This window comes from Staurois parvus, unplaced genomic scaffold, assembly GCF_062004578.1.
Source record: "Staurois parvus isolate SC_StPar_1 unplaced genomic scaffold, SC_StPar_1.0 ptg000235l, whole genome shotgun sequence".
Taxonomy (NCBI): domain Eukaryota; kingdom Metazoa; phylum Chordata; class Amphibia; order Anura; family Ranidae; genus Staurois; species Staurois parvus.
Window position 1 is genome coordinate 5,782,333 of NW_028318031.1, and position 22,228 is coordinate 5,804,560.

A 22,228-nucleotide genomic window follows, 5' to 3' on the forward strand; every position below is an offset into this window, starting at 1 on the left:
CTCTCCTCTCAGCACAAATCCCTCCAAGACCACTTCCAGCACAAATTCCCCCAATCCTTCCTCCCAGCACAAATCCACCATAACAGCCCCCCCAGCACAAATCCCACTCCAGTCCCTCCTCCTAGCACAAATCCCCTGCAAACCCCCCTCCCAGCACAAATTCCCCCAATCCCTCCTCCCAGCACAAATCCCAGCTACCCCCTCCCAGCACGAATCCCCCCAATCCTTCCCTGCAGCACAAATCCTGCCCCAATCCCTCCTCCCAGCACAAATCCCACCTACCCCCTCCCAGCACAAATCCCCCTAATCCCTTCTCCTAGCACAAATGCCACCCCAATCCCCCCTCCCAGCACAAATTCCCTCCCGGCACAAATCCCCCCAATCCTTCCTCCTAGCACAAATCCCCCCCAATCCCCCCTCCCAGCACAAATCTACCCAAATCACCATCTCACTACAAATCCCCCCTAACACCCCCCTCCCAGCACAAATCCACCCCCAAACCACCTTCTCATGACAAATCCCTAAGTTCCTAAGTTTTCTAGTTCGATTTTTATGACATTAGCAGTTACAGAGTGTTACAAACATCTATGTTTTTATGGTTATTGCTAATATATGCATCTATATAAAAAAGGACAATGTTTTATTGACTGTACTGTTTTACTGATATTTAGTGAAAGAATCCCTGAAAAGATACAGATTATCAAGAGAAATCTAAAATCGTAAAAAATACATGTGCTAGTGGAAGAGTCAGCGCAAAGAGAAAGCCAGTCAGTAGTTCAACTTGCAGAGGCCCGATTTGGTTGTTTTACATGTGATCCACCTAGATGACATCACTGCCCAACTCTACACTCCACCTAGTGGCCCATTAAGAATGTTTCCTAAGTGGAGCATGCCAGACACCAATTTTATCACTTTGAGCTGAAGAAGTGGCAATTTGGATGTTTTACTAAAACAAACGACTCATGTCTATCCTTTGAAGAACCATCAGGAGCCTTTGCAAATTTAAAATACCTACGGGCTTTTTTAGTGCTGATTCTTCCTACCAATTCATTCAGCCACCTGAGAACCCCACAGAGCACCCAGGATGAAAATCCCCGATTCATAGAGAGTGACCACACTGCCTTGCATGGAGACCACCCGCACGCTAGAAAGACCGTGTTATTGTTAGACTGTTATTGTGGAAGCATTTTATAATTGTTTCTGAATTCATCTACTATAATCTATTATAACGGCTTTCCCTCCTCTCTCATTTCTTTTTCCATGGACACTCCAAGTACGGCAAGCCATCAATTGCGATAAAGTGGTCAACTGTGGGGAGCCGACAGGTGGATCGTGACCACAGCTCTGCCTCCCCCCAGCCTTCACCACTCTCATGTCTATGCAGAGAGGAGTGCGGTAGGCAGCATAGTGCTGGATGGAGGGTGGGGGCATGGGCGGGAGCTGCCTCAGTGACTGGTTGCCAGGCGGGCCTAGCAACCAATCACCAGCTTGTTATTATGAACTTCGTCAGCTCCCGCCTGCCACCCAGCAGTATGCTGCCTCATGGTTGCTGCTCTGCTGTACACAGGCTGGCAGGTAGGAGAGAACCTATCACAGCACTATGTGTATGGGATGGGGTGGAGGATATAAAGGTGAGCAGAGGACACTTTATGGGGGGCAGAGGACACTACAGTGGGGGTGATGTGAAGGGGGTAGAGGACACTGTTTGGGGGGGGGTTCAGGACACTATTGTGGGGGAGGCAGGCAGAGGACACTGGGGGGGATGATGTGAAGGGGCAGAGGACACAGTTTCAAGGGGGGTTACAGGACACTACGGAGGGGGAAGGGGGCAGAGGACACTACAATTGGTGGGTATGAAGGGGGCAGAGGAAACTACTTTGGGGGGTACAGGGCACTACTGTGGGAGGAGGGAGTCAGAGGACACTACAGTGGGGGGTGATGTGAATGGGACCAAGGGCACTGCTTTGGGGGGGGGGGTACAGGACACTACTGTGGGTGGAGGGGGCAGAGGACACTGCAGTGTGGGGAGGTGATGTGAAGGTGGAAGAGGACACTTCTGTGGGAAAAGGGGAAAATTTACACTACAAGGGAAAGTTTCTTGGTCCATACCTTCCTGGATGTTGGCAAATAGGCAGTGAAACCGGTAGTGGGCACATTTCTTTACTGTGGGGGGAGGGAGGCAGAGGACACTACAGATGGGGGGGGGGTGATGTTAAGGGAGCAGAGGACAGAGCATTGGGGGGTAAAAAGACACTACTGTGGGCGGAGGTAGAAGAGGACACTACAGTGGAGGAGGGGGTGATATGAAAGGGGGCAGAGGACACTACTGCAGGGGGTGATGTGAAGGGGACAGAATACACTGCATTTGGGGGGGGGGGGTACAGAACACTACTGTGTGGAGACGGGGGCAGAGATTACTACTGTAACACACTCTGTGTTCTTCATGCCATCTTTTTATTGGGAGCATGATTGTTTTTTTGTTTTTTTAAAGGTCGCTGCCTAGTAAACCCTCCCCCCATCCACCCCAGGGATCTGTGCTTTCCTCCATGTTTTCCAGGTAGACTCCTGCTCTGAGCTTTACTAGAGACCCTGGTCAGCTCCTCAGGATCCTTCAGTCATTGATCTAACACCCCAGACCCTATGTGCTAGTGGAAGCTGTAGTACTAAATCTGTCATCATGGCTATTGCTTGGAACAGCCAGAGCTCCAATTATGTTCTTATAGAAGTTCCCAATCCTTGAATCAGCACCCATTCTGGGGGTCAGGCAGTGCAGCCTCCACAACTAGATTGCACCCGTGGCCGGGACCAGTAATGGTCATTCATTCAGGTTACATTTTAAAGTGCCTTTTCTGTTTGCCTGGTAAATATTGCCACCAGTACTGAAAGTGAGGGAAAGTCCATGATTTTTGGTTGTCAACAGAAAAGAAGCTGAGAGAAAAATCATCTAATGGGTACACTTGATCCAATTCAACTATCTAATAGAGCAGGCATCACTAATTAGCGGACTGCGGAATGCGGTCCACAAACAGACCGAATGACAGTCCTATACAGCCCGCGGCTCTGCCACTTTGCAGCCTATATTCCTCCCTCCTGCCCCCACCGCCACAGTAATTATCCTTACAGCAGGTAGAAGGCACAGCATGTTCAGCCAGAGGGTGGGAGCTAGCCAGTTTTTTAAGTTAACAAGCCAGTGATTGATTGTTAGGCATTCCTAGCAACCAATCACCTGCCTGTTAACATGAAAAGCATGTTCCACATGTCCCGCCCTCTGCCCAGGAATGCGTGCCTTCTGCCTTCTACCTGCTGTGTAAGGTGGGAACAAAAAGGTTAGAGGAGGGTAGTGATTGGCAGGGGGTAATGTAAGGGAGGGGATTATTCATATAAAGGAGACTGGGCGGCAAGGAACAAAGGTGGGCCATGAAGGGGACCAGTATACAAAAAAGAAGGGCTGGAAAGGGGACTGAGGTACAGAAAAGGAGGGCTGGAAAGGGTACCAGTGTGCAAGGAAGGGGGGCTGTGAAGTGGACTGGGGTGCAAGTAAGGGGGAATGTGAAGGGGACTGAGATGCAAGTAAGGGGGAGGTTGTAAAGGGAACTGGAGTGCAAAAAAAGGGGGGGCTGTGACGGGGACTGGGATACAAGGAAGGGGTGCTGTGAAGAAGACTGGGATACAAGGAAGAGGGCTGTAAAGGAGATTGGGATACAAGGAGAGGGGGCTGTGATGTGAAGGGGTAACAGAGGACACTGATGTGAAGGAGAGGGGGACTGGAGGCTGAGGACACTGATATAAAGGGTGGGGTCTGTGATGTAAGAAGGGGGTCTGTGATGTCAAGGGGGGACACAGGAAATTTAGGTAAAGGAGGCGCTGTGATGTAAAATGGGGGAACTTGGATTTTAGGGGGCTGTGATGTAAAGCAGGCACTGTAGTGTAAAGAAGGGGCTGCATTGCAAAGGGGGGTGCTGTGATGTAAAGAGGGGGTTCTACAATGTAAAAGGGGGCCCTGCAGTATAAAGGGGGGACTGTGATGTGAAGAGGACTGTGATGTAAAGGGAAAACTGTAATGTAAAGGGGAGGAGTTGTGATATGAAGAAACTGAGTCATAGCGCAAACATGAGACTCGGACCTCTGCTGGATGAAAATCTTAATGACTGGACCTCCATGAATTTTAATTCAATTTCCTTGTAATAAAGGAATTGCTTTTGGAGAGATTTCCTCTTACTTCCTGTGGTGTCTAGAGGCAGGAAGTGAAGAGGAATCTCTTCAATAGAACAGAGACTGCATTGGAAATAGAAATGACAGGGGTTTTAAGTATTCCCTACTATATTCAAAAATCAAAGTTTAAGCTTTAGATGTACTGTATAGACCAGCAATGGGCAAACTACGGCCCGCGGGCCGTATACGGCCCGGCGGACCTTTTAATCCGGCCCGCGGAGCTAGGCTCCTCTCACAGTCCGCCCTGAAGACCGGTGTAACATGAAAATCTGTCTCCTATGAGGATCTGTCCCCCTCGACGTATCTGCGCATGTGCCGGAGATCGCCGATCGGCTGCTAATGCCTGAAACTGGCACATGCGCAGATACGTCGAGGGGGACAGATCCTCATAGGAGACAGATTTTCATGCTACACCGGAACGGCGCGGGAACACGACGAGAGGAACGCGCGGAGCAAAGGTAAGTGAATTGACACAGGGGGGACTTGGGGACTTAATATGGGGGATGAATTAATATGGGGAATGAATTACTATAGGGGGGATGAATTACTATATGGGGGATGAATTACTATATGGGGGATGAATTACTATAGGGGGGATGAATTACTATATGGTGGATTACTTACCTTTTGAAATAAGTATTCCAGCACCTGGTCAGGAGTGGGAAACAGCTTAGATCTGAGGGACAACAGGATTTTAGTAATATCTCAGGGACTGTTGGGATTGTTGGAAATATGCCCATGTGACGATTGGCTATGGGAAAAATGGCTGCTAAATTTAATTATCCTTAACGACACTTTCATTTTCAAGCTCTGAATGAAAAGTGAAAGAGCAGTGAGATCTCTGTGCTATCCCTTCCTGCAAGTGTGTTTAGGGCCTGTGTTGACAGGCTTTTGTTGGCATCAGTTGGGTTTTGTATTGCCGTACAGGTATTCGAGAATGCAAACCCTTTTCAAAGCAGTAGGATGTCAACTGCAGGCGAAATGTACCTGTCAATGAATTATGAATGATCTCAATAGTTTCTTAAACTGATATTAAGTTGATGCCATCACACAAACTCAAAGCTGATCAACATAGGCCAATAAGCACTGTGCAAAGCAATAGAATGCTAACTGGCTCAAGGAGGCGACCACCCCTCTCCCATCCCAAATGCTATTGTGCAGAGTATTATATCAAGTCTTATGATATAGTACCATATAAATATACTGTATTTAAAGTTGAAATTTAGTTTAAAAATTCGGGGTAGATCTTTAGTCACATAACTTACCTCTAATGACTTGTGTCTCACATTTTGCTAACCGCTCTTTACTGTAAAAATGTTCTCTCAAACGATGTTGGGTTCTCTTCACAGTGCAAAGTTCCAGCACTGCATGGGTCAACTGCCTCAGTACTAACATTGAAATAATCCCCTTCCTGTCTTCTCTTTGTATACACTCCTTGTAATTTTAAACCCTGTACACACAATGGGAACATTGGACAAATGATTATCTGTTTTTTTTTGCATGCTAATCTCATTACTAAAGTTATGAAATTTCTTGTATGACAGAATAAAAAATTTGAAAGTGACATAATGTATTGTATTCTATTGGTTGGAATTTTCAGATGAAAACTACTGATTAAATAAAAATCGTACAATCTAGTATCATAGGAGAAAAATGTTTGTGCTTGTCCCTTCGAATAACTTCAGAGGAAAGCTGTGTAATAATGATCAGATTATCATACGATTGCTTGGAAAGCTGTATTTTTTGCAAGATTTTCTGATCGTTTGCACTAGGCTATACTCCTAAACGAGCCACTGATGTTTGGGTACAAATGATTACGGATGACAGCAACTTTCCTGGCAATGCCTCTGACACACAAAGGCTGAAGAATGAATATTTATTTGTGCAACGTATACAGAAGCTCAATAAACAAAATGGCAATAACAGTGAACCTTTAAGTCATAAAACCAAGGAGGTTCCAACTAAGGGGTGTTACTGGGACCTAAAGGTTCATTAGTCTCTCCAAACTGCTTCCACTGGCCAATGTGTTGGTGATCGTTGGGGCCTACAGTTCTGTTGTTGGACCCCTCAGATATGGGTGGGTCCCACAATACCCGATGTAAGTGCCCAAATTATATCCTAAAAATAGGTGACACTGTTCCTTTAAGCAATGGGCAGAAAGTTTTGACCAGTGGCCTCTCACCTCCGAACAATCTGTGATTTTGCCTCTTCCCACACTCCATCTGGACCTGTTGACATCAGTGACACAGAACTCAGCAATGATGATCTCCCACACAACTGGTGATGTCAGCAGTGACATAGGGCTCAGCGATGGCAATCTACCACAGCTGTAACCACTGAGTTGCTGTGGCAGCAGAGTCTCTCTTTGAATTTCTGACTCCATGGTGAACCCTCCAGCAGGCAGCTCTCTGACAAAGCAGCCCACTCTTATGTTCACCTGTTACTATATTCTACACAACTGCCTCATGCCCAGAAACTCTCTCCCCTTTTTCCTTTTCTCAGCAACCTGTCTTTCTGAGTCCATGGTTTAATGCAAAACTATCTCTGGGGACTACATTTCCCATAGTTCCAAGTGATTTCCAGCAGTGCTCTTCCTCCCAGTCAAAGTCCTATTACGTCCTTGGAAGTTGGGTATGTTGTCCCTCGGCTCTCAGTAGCTGCAGCACAGCCTTACAAGTGACCTCTCTCCTCTCATGGGCAGCCAAGGAGAGGGAGAACAGCTGCAGCAAACTGTCTATGAGCGGATGCAGCACATGTGACCCTATCAGTGACAGCCCAGTTTGTGCAGTGACAGGTGGGAATGTCATGGACCTGGGCTACATATTGTCTTCAAAGATTGCAACACAATCTCTGAATGTAGGAGAGCATCCTGTCATTCACCCGCCTCTTCTTCATTACAGGTAAGTTATGTGAATAAAGCCGGACCCCAAAAAAATTCATTTCAGGTTCAAAGTTTTTTAGGAAATAAATGACAGGATTAACCAGAGTGTAATATATGCCTTGAGTTCATAAAAGCACAATAAAGGCTTTTTTGTGTGTGTGTGTGTGTGTGCTCCTTTGCCAAGGAAACAACATAGAAAGGTTTGTGTGTATTCCTTGTCTTTATTTAGCTTCATTGTGGTCCGCACAGGAAGCTGATAAACAATGGTAATAGGTCATCTTCTGACCCTTCCAATAAGTCATTGCATTGAACACAAAAATATAACTAAACCCAAGAAAAAAAAATTATATTTAATGCATGTTACCAGACCTTAGATATGGTGACTATTACTTTCTTTTTTTTTTTAGAACATTTGTATGTGCTACTCCTGTGAATTAAATTAAAAGAAGATACAAATGTATCTTCCTTTTGTAAACTGCCAATCCCATCATCCACCATGCAATGGAGAGAAACAAAGGCAGGCATACCTGATGTGTAGCATAGTGTGATAACAATGTAGCCATTCAGAGATAGGAAGTGTGTTATTTCCAGGATTACCGGTTAAAAAAAAAAGTAAAAGGGCTTGAAAATTCATCAAGGATCCAACAGCGTGTGATCAAAGCAGTTGGAGATAACAATCAATCAAGCACTCCCAAAGCTGTTTGAATTTAGAAACAGAGACCTCGAGGAACATTTTTTTCATTGAAGAGAGACCAATTAATTTTCTATTTTTTATTTGGCCAATAGTCGCAGTCAATGACCACCATGCCTTTGCAAGAAACTGTTTGGCCATCAGAAGATGAAATTAGGTATCCATGCAGGGTTCAGGTTTTCTTTCAGGATTTTTCAGAAAGAACAGTAAAAACATATTTTTTACATGTACTTAGTCTAATGTGCTTCACATGAGTGCACTATAGATATACACTCACCGGCCACTTTATCAGGTACATCTGTTCATTGCTTGGTAACACAAATTGTTAATCAACCAATCACATGGCAGCAACTAAGTGAATTTAGGCATCTAGATGTGGGGAAGACGACTTCCTAAACTTCAAACCGAGCATCAAAATGGGGAAGGATGAGGAGTTAAGTGACTTTGAATGTGGAATGAGTGTTGGTGCAAGGTGGGCTGGTCTTAGTTTTTCAAAAACTGCTGATCAACTGAGATTTTCACACACAACCATCTCTAGGGTTTACAGAGACTGGTTCAAAAAAGAGAAAATATACAGTTACTGAAGTTGTGTGGATGAAACTGTCTTGTTGATGTCAGAGGTCAGAGGAAATGGGCAGACTGGTTCGAGATGATAGAAAGGCATGATATCATGTCAATATGGACCACAATCTTTGAGGAATGTTTCCAACACCTTGTTGAATCTATGCCACAAAAAATTAAGGCAGTTTTGAAGGCAAAAACGGGTCCAATCTGGTACTAGCAAGGTGTACCTAATAAAGTGACAAGTGAGTATATCTCTATGATTCTTATTTAATAAAAGTGTAAAGGGTAGTAAGGTAAATGGTAACCAATCAGGGTTCACTTGACTGCTCACTTTCAGATGCTGATATTTATAATCAGTTATAATGGGTTACTGTGTATACTTCCTATCAATGTCCTATGCATGAGTTTATTTAATTAAACGCAGTGTCTATTTCTTTAGTTAAAAAAGAAAAAAATACTTATTTTCAACATTAAATTATAATGGGCCTATCCAGGCTGATATAATTAGCTATAATTTAAAGTAGGGTTTTACAGTAAAAAGATGGGAAACCCAGAGCATTTTCAAATTGTTTAAGTATGGAGATCATTAACCTCAAAGTCAAGGGTTCACTATCGAGGTACTGTAGAAACTTGGCAAAGTCCATCTGCAGCAGAGGGGAGATTGTCAGAGCCGCGGACAGCAGAGAAAGAGAGCTGAGAGCTACATATTGATTATGGCATCTCAAGATGAATTTGAACTGGACAAAAGGTAGAGATACTAACTTACCTTTAGAGTGTTCAGCAAAGCTCACTAACAGGTTCTTTGATTATAACTAATAACTAATCTATTAGGCATTCTTAGCTTCATAGTTTGGTATAGGAAAAAAACTGCAAGAATATTTCAAGAAGAGTAAGCAGAGATGAAAAAATATTTGGCTTTCAGATTCAGCTTACTAATCTATATATTGATTCTCATAAAGTAAAAATAAATGCACAGTGAGGCAGCTTTAATTTATTTATTACTTCTCAACAAGCAGTTTTTATAATTCCTTGGGTAATGTTTTTATATTGTTTGATGACTGGAGCTTTTTGTTTCTTACTTTAATATGGCATTTTAGTGCAAAGTTCTTTCTGTACTAACTAATAGTCCTGCCTAAATCAATCTTCTCTTACAACCTGCAGCCTACATGTACTTATACGCATGCTTCCCCTGCAGGAGATACTGCAAAATATAAACTGCAGCTCCTGAGCTTCTGAAACAGAAAGGCTAGGGTCCTTGGGCCAATCCATCAGCCTGAGGGCCACATGTATCCCTTTGGTACTCATTGTGTGGCCCTCGGACTTCAGCAATCTGTATTGGGTTGGCAACATTGATTTGTAAAGGGGTAATAGCAGTGACCTCTACTAAGCTCGTGAAACATGCTTCCAGCCCTACTGTCTTCTGCAGTGTGTTTCCAGTCTCACCAAACTCAAACATTGTAAAGCATGTAGAAAAGTCTCTGACCATTATTTCCTCTAGTATGTCTGCAGGCTCTGATCATCCTCAATGACATTTCATATAATGGCATTATGTGCATCCCTTTGGTCCCCTATACCTCAAAAGCTGAAAACCACCGAACTAGGGTCTCAAGCAGGGAGGAAATTTTCATTGATCTTGTCCATAAAAAATCTACCAACCAATAACTGGACTTTATAAGATCACATATTATATGTATAGGTATTACCTTTGTCTCAATAAGTTAGCTCATATGGCCTCCTCCTGCATAACAATACAATCTATGGCTTCTTTATGAGATTGTGAAGAGACTTATGAAGTGAGAAGAGCAAAACTGATATTCACGTCTGCGATAGGACCACTGAATTAGCAATTTCAACTGTCTTGCTTCAACTCGTCTTGCTAAAAATATACTGCTGCCGTATTCATGTTATACAGTTGTGTTCAAAATAATAGCAGTGTGTTGAAAAAAGTGAATAAAGCTCAAAATCCTTCTAATAGCTTTTATTACCATACACACAAATGCATTGGGAACACTACACATTCTATTCCAAATCAAAACATGAAGAAAAATGTATCAAATTTGTGTTGTTCCTCTAAAAAAATTGAAGAAAAGTGAATATTAGACTGTTCAAAAAAATAGCAGTGTTTGTATTCTTCTTTACAAACTCAAACATTCACTATATAAACTGAAAAATTAAGATTTTGCTTTCCTTTGAATCACTTAATTAATATTTAGTTGTATAAGCACTGTTTCTGAGAACTGCTGTACATCTGTGTTGCATGGAGTCAACCAACCTCTGGCACCTGTGAACAGGTATTCCAGCCCAGGATGATTGGACTACATTCCACAGTTCTTCTCTATTTCTTGGTTTTGCCTCAGAAACTGCATTTTTTATGTCACCCCACAAGTTTTCTATCAGATTAAGATCTGGGGATTGGGCTGGCCACTCCATAACGTCAATCTTGTTGGTCTGAAACCAAGATGTTGCATGTTTACTGGTGTGTTTGGGGTCATTGTCTTGTTGGAACATCCATTTCAAGGGCATTTCCTCTTCAGCATTAGGCAGCATGACCTCTTCAAGTATTCTGATGTATTCATACTGATCTATGATCCCTGGTATGCGATAAATAGGCCCAACACCGTAGTATGAGAAACATCCCCATATCATGATGCTTGCGCAACCATGCTTCACTGTCTTCACAGTGTGCTGTGGCTTGAATTCAGTGTTTGAGGGTCGTCTGACAAACTGTCTCTGGCCACTAGACCCAAAAAGAACAATCTTACTTTCATCAGTCCACAAAATGTTGCGCCATTTCTCTTTAGGCCAGTCAATGTGCTCTTTGGCAAATTGTAACCTCTTCAGCACATGTCTTTTTTTCAGCAGTGGGACTTTGCGGGGGCTTCTTGCAGATAGCTTGGCTTCACATGGCGTCTTCTAATTGTAACAGTACTCACAGGGAACTTTACACCTTCTTTGATCTTCCTGGAGCTGATTGTTGGCTGAGTCTTTGCCATTTTGGCTATTCTTCTATCCATTCGAATGGTAGTTTTTCGCTTTCTTCCATGTCTTTCAGGTTTTGGTTTCCATTTTAAAGCATTTGCTATCATTTTAGCTGAGCAGCGTATCATTTTATGCACTTTTTTTATATGTTTTCCCCTCTCCAATCAACTTTTTAATCAAGGTACGCTGTTCTTCTGAACAATGTCTGGAACCACCCATTTTCCTCAGACTTTCAGAGAGAAATGCACTGTAACCAGCATGTACAACATTTGCTGCCTTTCTTCCTTAAATAAGGGAAATAATTGCCACATGTTTTTCAAAGAATGAATGACCTCACTAATAGAACTCCACAATGCTATTATTTTGAACATGCCCCTTTCAATTAGTGATTCAATTACACAGAATCAGCAGCATGCATGTCATGACTGTTGGGTCTGTTGGATTTCTAATACTCTACTACACCTGCTAGTAAATTATTTGCCATGTAGAAATATCATTTCTACCAAAAACAGTGATTGATCAGGTTAGTGATGTCTGACTGCTATTATTTTGAACACAACTTTACATCAAATGACCAGAGCTGCCATCTTGAAATAATGCCTTAGGACAATGCATATTTGTACAGTCTACTAATTACCTTTGCCATTTTTGAGGAATTGCATGTAAAAAGGTATATACTGAATTATAAAAGCAGTTGCCTCACCCAAACAAAAGTGACTAGGTGTGCTTTTATCAATGTGATGATGCTGTCACATAAGTAGCATCATATAATTACATTGAAATGACATGGTTCCACAGTCACAGACGTCAGTGTAATTTAATCAGGTAGCTATTGAGTCCTCAGGCTATTGTTTTCTGGCCTGACTGTAGTTACAGCTTCCTCCCTAACTGTAACTATATCTCTTGTTTATAAGATCATTGTCAATCAAGTGCTTCAATTAAAGCTTATACAAAAAGTTAAAAAAATTTAAATAATATTGTTTTCAAAATCATTCATGATTCATGCAATCTAGACATTTACCTTCCTTTCTTGTCTTCAGTCTTACTTTTTATTAAAGTTTTGTGAAACAAAACAATTAAGAGATAACTGTACTGAGTAATGGGTGACTATATGCAGTAATAAAGCATGCTAAATTGTCATGTGTGTTTTCATGTAGGCAAAGCTACACCAAAGTGTATCTTTTTTAGGCCCAATTTATGCTCCCCCTTAGGCTGCAAAGACAGTGGTTGGGGGTGTACACATGCTACAACTGCGATGCTTTGTACCGTGCTGTGGTAAAAAATATCCCTGCTGTTGGTTTCAGTGGAAAGTACCCCCTGTTGAATGTGGACCGTTCAACTGAATGGGGGCACCCTGCAACTGCCCCACAACAGCATGCAATGTACAATGCAATGTATGGGTTTTAAACAGGTAGGGAGGAGGCAATACAACACCTCATCACCACTGGTCAAATGCCATCTAAAGATTGCTCTTCAGAGGGTACTGCATTTGTAAATGACACCTTAATGTTGAAAGAGTAGGCAATGGTTAGAGCTCCTGTGGTTTTTTTTTCTCCTTTGTCCTTTTGGTGAGCTTTCCTTTTCCTTCCAGTCCTGGTGACAATATTGTCACCCTGGCACGAAATGAGAGAATGGCACAAATTGATGATGCTTACTTTAAAGCTGATAAAAATTACCAGCTTTAATCATGATACTTAAAAAAAACCCATTCAAACCTTCATCAGTGGAAAAACAAGTATGGTGTCTACCGCCTCTATAATTCTCTTCCAATCCTTTTACCTATTACTATAGTATAAGAGCTCTGCAATTCCCGTAAAAAACATTGCTTCAATGATAATGCCTCACAAATATTTTAGTAGTATTTTAACATTACATGTTCCACCTTGTAAACTACTGTACATCAGCACGAGCCTTCTTTGCCAGTTCCTACTCCACTAGCAAATTACCTAATGTACATCATTAATAATCAACATAGGTAAAGGGGGCCTCAAATGTGTTCCCTGAATGCAACAGGGGGCTGTACATTATAATAATTATAGGTATACATAATGCTACAGGTGACTTTAGAGACTGCAGATTTAATATAGACGACTGTTGTAAAGTGCAGCTGTGCTATAGGAGACTAATATGTCACAAGTGTAGTTGGAGAATACTGCATTATAACCACTAGGTGATTTGATTATCATAGGAAATAAAGCTCCTCAGCAGCATCTAGTGACCTTAATGCTTTGTTTTCACATTCACGCATTTGAACTACAGAGAATATAGCCTGCGAACATGTGATTTTGTCCATTTCACATGGAACAAATTTACATGCAGTTTTGACTGATGAACATTTATACAATTTTTTTTTTAAATACATCCCTGAGGCTCTCACAGTAGAGAGTAGAAGTGCAAAGCAGTAGTAATAGGATAGGTACACAAGCAGGCACATAATATTTGATTGCACAACAGGCTATTATAATACACCCCAGGACTCACAATAACCAGCAGCACTGTCAGCAAGCAATGTGCACTCCTTCATTTGGTTGTTGGAGTGGCCTATCAGTCTGTCAGATAGGCAGCCCAATGGACAACTGAAGGTGTACATGCACTGAGCAAACTGTTGGCGCTATATAAATCCTGTATAATAACAATAATACATACTGTACACTTTAAATCTCCTAATGCAGTCCTCTTGCTCCCTCTCTTGGCCCTCAGTGGCTTAATGATAAATATGAAGGCAACCCCAGCTCTTCTCCAGTTGACAAATTACACTTTCTTACATAATGTTAAAGTTAAACACTTTAGAAAATGTTTTTTGGTCCCTTTCTCTGAGACTGAATATTTTTACTTTAAATTCTGTTGAGTTCTGAAGGTAAGTCGTTGCAACCCTCAATAGACATAATGAGGCCACTGTATGCACAATGCAGCCTTCCTTGAAGATTTAGTCCTCTGAATTCAGCTCACCAAAGTTTAAGAGGTCTGGCAAAAAGAGTTCTTATATCCCTAAGAAAATCTGGTGAAATCTCTACACCTCAGTGTAGGGCCACAACTCTAACTTTCTTCCTGATTGTTTTTATATATGGAGTGTATTCTATGGAGGAGTGGGAACATCTCCAAGATGGGCCAAAGCACCAAGAACCCAGAAATGGGGAAAGATAGAAATTGTTGGTGGATTCCAAAAAATATTTGAAAAGTCAGAGGGTGAAGCAGTCTACTAGAACCCACCCGTAACTAAAATATCAGTTTTGGATGGGCTGACTTATTAAAGGCAAAAAAAAAAAACTAAAAAGAAACTTATCTAGAGATGGTGTTACACTTTAAATTCCAGGAACTGCTATTACAATATTACTATACCACTATCAGTCAGCTATTTCCAGTTACTTCTCTAATAACATGTTTCACTGCCTTCCTGTCTTCATTATTCTTGTAATGACCTATAGATTTGAACATCATGGCCATTATGTAACTACAAGTACCCAGATCTTTATTTCTTATTGGGACCCAGGCATACTGAGCATAGGCAGATTTCAAAACATTTCAGAACATGGAATTTATTTATAAGGCAGCAGTGAAAAATTATTTAGTACTTATAATGAGCAAAAATGACAAAACATTTATGATTTTATCTAAAAGGATGCAACAATGATGTTTTGTAAACTCAAACTAGGAAACTGAGCGTCTGGTAAAGAGCTTTCATAATTACAGTTCATGATGACTAATGCTATTATGCAAAATATAATGTTTCTATGTTTATTCATTCCTATTTTGTTGTCAGGGTTTATTTTTACAGAACCATATTTTCATAAAACCCCTAAGGTTAGAAAAATGACTACTTGCATGACTACCTATTTTTAAAGGAGAAAACTGTGGACCTGTCATGTTGAATACTGGCTTTACCACCTAGTGAGTCACTGCATGTGAGAAGGTGCAGCATGGTGAAGCATGGTGCAGCATGGTGAAGCAGCAGTAAGCACTCAAAATACAGTTTCAGTAACAGAACTGTATTGAACTTAAAGTTCAAATCAGCTTAACTACCCAGCAGGGAGACAACCTGACCGGATGCAGTCACAGAATGTTGCAGAGAAGAGTATAACAGTAGGTCGTGGGTGCCTTGACAGCGCCCATCTCGAGGAGCGAAATGCGGCCTGGCCAGTCCGTATCCAAATAGGGAAACTTCCAGGTAGGATGACATGTCCCTGCACTTTCTCTACTCATCTGGAATCTCTTCCTGCTGCTAATTACTGTCCCTGACAGACAGGTACATGCAAAGTGTAAATAAAATCTGCCTAACTCAAGATGGCCACTAGAGTCACATGGGATGGCAGCATCCAACCAGGTAGCTTCTCAAGTGACCCAAGAAACCACAGAAGAACCATGCTCCTCTTGACTTCCTCTCCCTTTGCAATTCCTCTGCGGTTGAGCACCACCTGCAATGGAGAAAGTAGATTGCACCTGCCAACAAGCATGCAAGGCTGGAGTGCAGAATGTTTAACCTAGCTGAGATTTTTGTTTACTAGCTACATGCTTTTTCCAAGTTGGTGGTGAACCCAGGATTAAGATTATAGCTCTGGACCCAGCTCCTTTAAGGAAAACCTGTTGCAAGAGGAACATGTAGGCCACCAATACTGACCTCTCATTCTAAAAATGCTAGCTGCTCAGAAATCACGCTGACTCACTTGTTGAGTTACCTACCTGGAACAAACTTAAAAATAAAGAATTTGGACTTCATTCTAACTTTTATTGTATGCCTGACTGTTACTGAGAACTACTGAAGGTGGACACAGCCAGGAAACTAGAATGCTTAGGAGGCCCCCAATGGCAACCCACATTTCTCTCCTGGTGGGTGTACTATAATAAAACAAATCGGTAGTGACAGTTCTGCTATTTCTATCCAAATATATCTTTAAATGACAAAGAAAGAAGTGGGATCTTGAATGTGTATTAGTTTTGGGGCAGATCACTGTGCAGACAAAAAATATTTGGTATACATTTTCCCCAAGTACGTGGTCCTCTGTGTCGTCTGTGTAGGTTCTCATTTATCCAGGTCATGGTATGGCCAATAGCGGTTAGTCACATTCAGCTTGATTTGTTCTTAAGGGCTTATTCCAAAATATGATTAATTCCATCCTACAAGCAATGTCGCTGGCAGATACTTGGTAATTGACCTCAATGCTGCATACAGGTAGCCCAATAGAAGTGAATGCACACACGGGCTGCACGCACACAAAGGCATGTCAAAGTTTGACATGCAGACAGGAGTGGGTGCACGGATCTAAATGCGGACACTGTGCATCAGTGCAATTGCTCCTGCCCGCATATGATTGTGTCCATGCATCTGCTGCATATGCATCCACTTCTATGGGCTGCCTGCATGCAGCTCTGAGGTGAATTAACACACATCTGCTAGCGGCTCTGCTTGGACAATGAGATTAATTGGCCATTGGAATAAGCTCTTAAGAACAAATCAAGCTGAATGTGACTAACTGCTACTGGCCATACCATGTTCTTGATAAATGAGAACCTTAACAGACCACACAGAGGACCACATGCTTTGGGAAAAGGTATACCAAAGTTTTTTTGTCTGCATAGTAATCTCCCCTAAAACTAATATTAATTCAAGATCCCACTTCTTTCTTTCTCATTTAAACATGAATTGGGATAGAAATAGCGGAACTATCGCCACTAATTTGTTTTATTCTAGTACATCCACCAGGAGAGAAATGTGAATTGCCATTGTGGGCTTCCTAAGCACTTTACGTTCCTGGCTGTTAATCGCCCATCTGAATGAGCCCTTAATGATGAAGAGGTTTTGCTGCCTATGTAAGCAGCATTAAGATAAGCATTGGAGAGCTCAGGATGCTGCATCGATAAGCATTCAAACGTTATATCATTTATTTTAAAAGAAGATATTGTAATGTACAGATGATGAGCCAAAAACACTTTTGATTGCAGGCTTGAAATGTTTTAATCCTTTCATTGTACATGCTTTGGAGCAGTTATATTCCCTTTTTGGTATAAATGTAAAATGCTACCTTTAAATGAAAATAATATTAATTAGCGGTCTTGTATTTATGCAATGTCTTAATTGCTTTAATATGATTTCTGTTTGTTTTTTAGAAATCCTGAAGAACTTGTTTACTTTCTGATGAAAAATTATAGTATGTCAAAAGTCTGCTTCTCTAAACCTCCAAAAGCAGCACAGCTTCCGTACAGTATGTATATTATGAATTCAGGCAGAGAATTCAAAACAGTTTAACTAAAAGACTATTCACAGTTGATCACTGCTTTAAAGGGTAACCCTGTAGCTATTTTACCATAAGCAGGGATTACAAGCAGTTTAACAAATACTGTATATCCTTTTCTTTCTCTGCGCTTTGTGAGCTATCACAGGATACCCAGGCCAGTACGTACCCAAAACTTTGCTTTATTATTATTATAAATTATTTTTATAGCGCCAAGGTTGCTCAGAGCTTTACAGTATAACGGGACACAATACAGCAACAATGCAGTTCAATACAAGAGGGTTAGGAGGGTCCTGCTCCTTGGAGCTTACAATCTAAGAGCTTTGTTTGCATTTACCTTGTCTGCATCTGCATTGGGCAATGTGATAACAAGAAAGAGGTATTCTTTATATATCTTTATTGATCAATTTTCTGTAGACAACTGCTTCATACATTTAGCTGCCTACATCCCCAAGACATGAATATTTAGAAAGCCAAAATAGAAAGCAAAATGCCTATCTAGAGACTTCTTTGTTCTCAGTCCTTGTCTGGAGACATACAGTATGTTCTCGACATTGTACCTTGTGCAGCAGTCACCTGATTCTAACACTTTGTGATCTTTGGTGATTTCATCATTGCACTGCAACTTTTGCATTGCAAACAAGTTATGTTTGTGAGAAGTGAAGATTTTGAACCAGATATACGAAGCAAAAGCATTCCTTGTTTTCGCCCCTTTTGTACCATTATAGAGCAGGCTACAGACAAAATGTAAACAATGCTTGGTTTACACATGCATGGTCTGGGCATGTGGTGGCAGATCTCAAAGCCCAGGGAAAGAAAAGGCAGAGGGTAAGACAATGCTGGTATTTTTTAGTACAGTATCTGCTTGGTTGGCTGAACATACTACTGTATTATTTTGAATTTTTCTCTGCGCAGTCAGCCTTGTGCAAAAAAAAAAATTACCATTGCTGAACTTCTGGCATTGAAAATAAATGTATCATGATTTGTGATTTATCCAGCTCTGTAACTGTTATCCACACACACACACACATACAAATGCCAAATCTTTACTGCTGTATGTGAACACTATCCTCAGAGTTTTATTGGTGAACAGATCACAGAGTGACCTCCCTACAGACCAGAGAATACCTTGACCTACAATACAAGAATGGTGAATAAAAGAGTTAACTGGTACTGTTAAAGGATAAGTTCACCTTTCTAAGAAAAAAAAATAATAAATGCCCTCTTTTTTTTTTGCATGTAAAAAAATGTGCATTAAGAAACAGCTAGGAGCTACAAGACAAACCCTTTTCATGCAGCCCCTGGAGGTGCCACTTCTCAGAATAGCCTTGTCTTAAGGAAGTCAGAGAAAAGTCGAGAAAGTAATCTTTTGGCACTGACGGTACGCATATATGCGGCCTCTTGGTGGTTGGGCCTTGACACTGAGGGGAAGATTTACTAAATCTGGTGCACTTAGAATTTGGTGCAGCTGTGCATGGTAGCCAATCAGCTTCCAACTTCAGCTTGTACAATTAAGCTTTGACAACAAAACCTGAAACCTGATTGGTTTCTATGTAGAGCTGCACCAGATTTTGCACTCTCCAGTTTTCATAAATAAACCCCTGAGCGTCCACATATTTGCGTACCAAAAGTAAGCAAACATATGCTGAGATTGCGCGCCCTGCATGTTCCTGACACTTTTACCGATGTCTCACGGAAAGGTCCCAACTGCTACTTGCGATCGGGATCTTTCTGATCATGTGACTGCTGTGACAGTCAATCATGGCGGTCACATGACCCTAAACCCCGCCCCGCCTCCCAGCGTCACAAACCCCTGAAATGGCTGGGAGGAGCTTGCGCCAACGGGTTAAAGTAGAACTAAAGGCAAAACTTTTTTTCAGTTTGAAGGGTTATAACACTTGTAAGTTTTTTTTCTATCTGTGTCTCGTTGGGGAGATTTCCCTTCACTTCCTGTCCTATAGCGAAAAGAGGAAGTGAGAGGAAATCCCTCAGAGGTAAGAGAATCACTGGTTGCCACCAGAACTAGTGTCCCTATTGGAAGATATCCCCTCTCTTCCTGTTTTGGTGACAACCCGAAATCTTGGATTTTCTTTTACTTTCGCTCTCATTGATAATGAAAACAAGATAGATAGAGAGGGTGAATCTCCCTAATGGGGGCACAGACAGCAGGTAAACCTGACAAGTGTTTTATTCCCTCTCAAATCTATCCAAAAGTTAAAAAAAAATTAATAAAAAGTTTGCTTTTAGTTATACTTTAGTAGACTCGATAATATTGAGACTTTGTGCTTTCATTAAACAAATCTTCCATTGCCTGTGTTATCTGTTTTACAGCAACATCATCAAAGCCATTTTATCCATCTTCCAGTATTGTAATCATTGATGTCTCTTTCCAGTGCTGGACACAGTACAGCTGTGCATTATGGGAATTCTTACTATCCTCACCACAATCTCAGTCATACTCTATCTGGAAGAGGCCGTGTATCTTAGAAAAAAAGTGAAGTGCATGGTAAAGAGAAGAACATCTTTATGGAGCAGTGCAGCCCCTACAGTAAGAGAGTTTACAATATCCAATTTTATGTGAATATATTTTGATAACATATTAACAGACAACACTGGAATCATAAAAAGCAATTTTTTTGGCTGAAAAAATAATTGGTTGACAGCATCTTAGCAGCTTTATATATGTCTTGCTTTAAGCTGTCTATGGGTTGTCTATAGCACCAAACCTCATTTTTAGCAAATACAGAAAAGAGTAGGATGTTGTAATGAATATTTTGCATTGCCATAACTGACAGGTCCGGTTGTGTGACAGATGCTCTTTGGAGCTTAGTTTACTAGAATTTTTTTGATCAGTATGGTTTTTTATCAAATCTCAGGCTTTGAACTTCTTCAGGTTAAAATGACATTCACTATGACTGCTGTACACTTTTCACCTTCAATAACATCTTATTTATTTTATTTGATGCATATTCTTTATAGAGCATGCATGCCTATTGAATTAATATGATCCAAGCCAAAGGCATGTTATGTCTATTGTATCTTCAGACACTTTGCAATGGTACACTTTAATATCTAATTATTAAAAAACATGCTAACGGCTGCTCAAAAACGGCTTGCCCTCACTGACGCACATCAGCATAAGAAATAGTGCCTTTTATGATCATTGCCATTAAAAGACCCAGATCTAGGGGGTTCTGCCCCCCAAGATTTTATTTCCACCCTCCCCCCCAAGATCTCTCAGAGTGCATCAAACTGATCAATGAGACTTGGTGGGGACAGTTGATGTAAAGGGGCACTCTGATGGGGACAGTTGATGTAAAGGGACACTCTGATGGGGACAGTTGATGTACAGTGGATATAAAAAGTCTACACACCCCTGTTAAAATGTCAGGTTTCTGTGATGTAAAAAAAAATGAGACATAGATAAATCATTTCAACAAACTGAAATCTTTTAGGAGGAAAGTAAAAATAAAAAACTAAAACACTATGGTTGCATTAGTGTGCACACCCTTAAACTAATAATTTTTTGAAGCAACTTTTGATTTTATTACAGCACTCAGTCTTTTTGGGTATGAGGCTATCAGCATGGCACATCTTGACTTGGCAATATTTGCCCACTCTTCCTTGCAAAAACACTCCAAATCTGTCAGATTGAGAGGGCTTCTCCTGTGCACAGTCCTCTTCAGATCACCCCACAGATTTCCAATTGGATTCATTCCTTTGTTGATTTGGATGTATGCTTTGGGTCGTTGTCATGCTGAAAGATGAAGTTCCTCTTCATGTTCAGCTTTCTAGCAGAAGCCTGAAGGTTTTATGCCAATATTGACTGATATTTGGAACTGTTCATAATTTCCTCTACCTTGACTAAGGCCCCAGTTCCAGCTGAAAAAAAACCAGCCCCAAAGCATGATGCTGCCACCACCATGCTTCACCGTGGGTATGGTGGTCTTTTGGTGATGTGCAATGTTGTTTTTGCACCAAACATATCTTTTGGAATGATGGCCAAAAAGTTCAACCTTGGTTTCATCAGACCATAACACATTTTCCCACATGTTTTTGGGAGACTTCAGATGTGTTTTTGCAAAATTTAGCCGGACTTGGATGTTTTTCTTCTTAAAAAAGGCTTCCATCTTGCCACTCTTCCCCATAGCCCAGACATATGAAGAATACAGGAGATTGTTGTCACATGTATCACACAGCCAGTACTTGCCAAATATTCCTGCAGCTTCTTTAATGTTGCTGTAGGCCTCTTGGCAGCCTCCCAGATCAGTTTTCTTCTCGTCTTTTCATCAATTATCGAAGGACATCCAGTTCTTGGTAATGTCATTGTTGCACCATATTTTCTCCACTTGATGATGGCTGTCTTCACTGTGTTCTATGGTATATCTAATGCCTTGGAAATTCTTTTGTACACTTTTCCTGACTGATACCTTTTAAAAATGAGATCTCTCTGATGCTTTGGAAGCTCTCTGTGGACCATGGCTTTTGCTGTAGGATGTGACAAAGAAAATGTCAGGCAAGACCTACTAGAACAGCTGAACTTTATTTGGGGTTAATCAGAGGCACTTTAAATGATGTCCGGTGTCTACTGACTCCTATTTAACATGATTTTGAATGTGATTGCTTAATTCTGAACACAGCTACATCCCCAGTTACAAGAGGGTGTGCACACTT

General features: G+C 41.3%; 1 protein-coding gene across 1 annotated transcript in view; it reads left to right on the forward strand.

The window, feature by feature from the left end:
• The first annotated feature begins 8,960 nt into the window (after window positions 1–8,960).
• LOC149460099 (organic solute transporter subunit alpha-like) overlaps window positions 8,961–22,228 on the forward strand; it is a 52,179-nt gene continuing 38,911 nt past the window's right edge. The window contains exons 1-3 of the mRNA XM_089680121.1: window positions 8,961–9,096; window positions 17,430–17,524; window positions 19,948–20,102. Of these exons, the coding sequence (XP_089536247.1) occupies window positions 9,062–9,096; window positions 17,430–17,524; window positions 19,948–20,102 (285 nt within the window). The 5' untranslated portion in view covers window positions 8,961–9,061. The remainder of the gene's footprint in view (window positions 9,097–17,429; window positions 17,525–19,947; window positions 20,103–22,228) is intronic.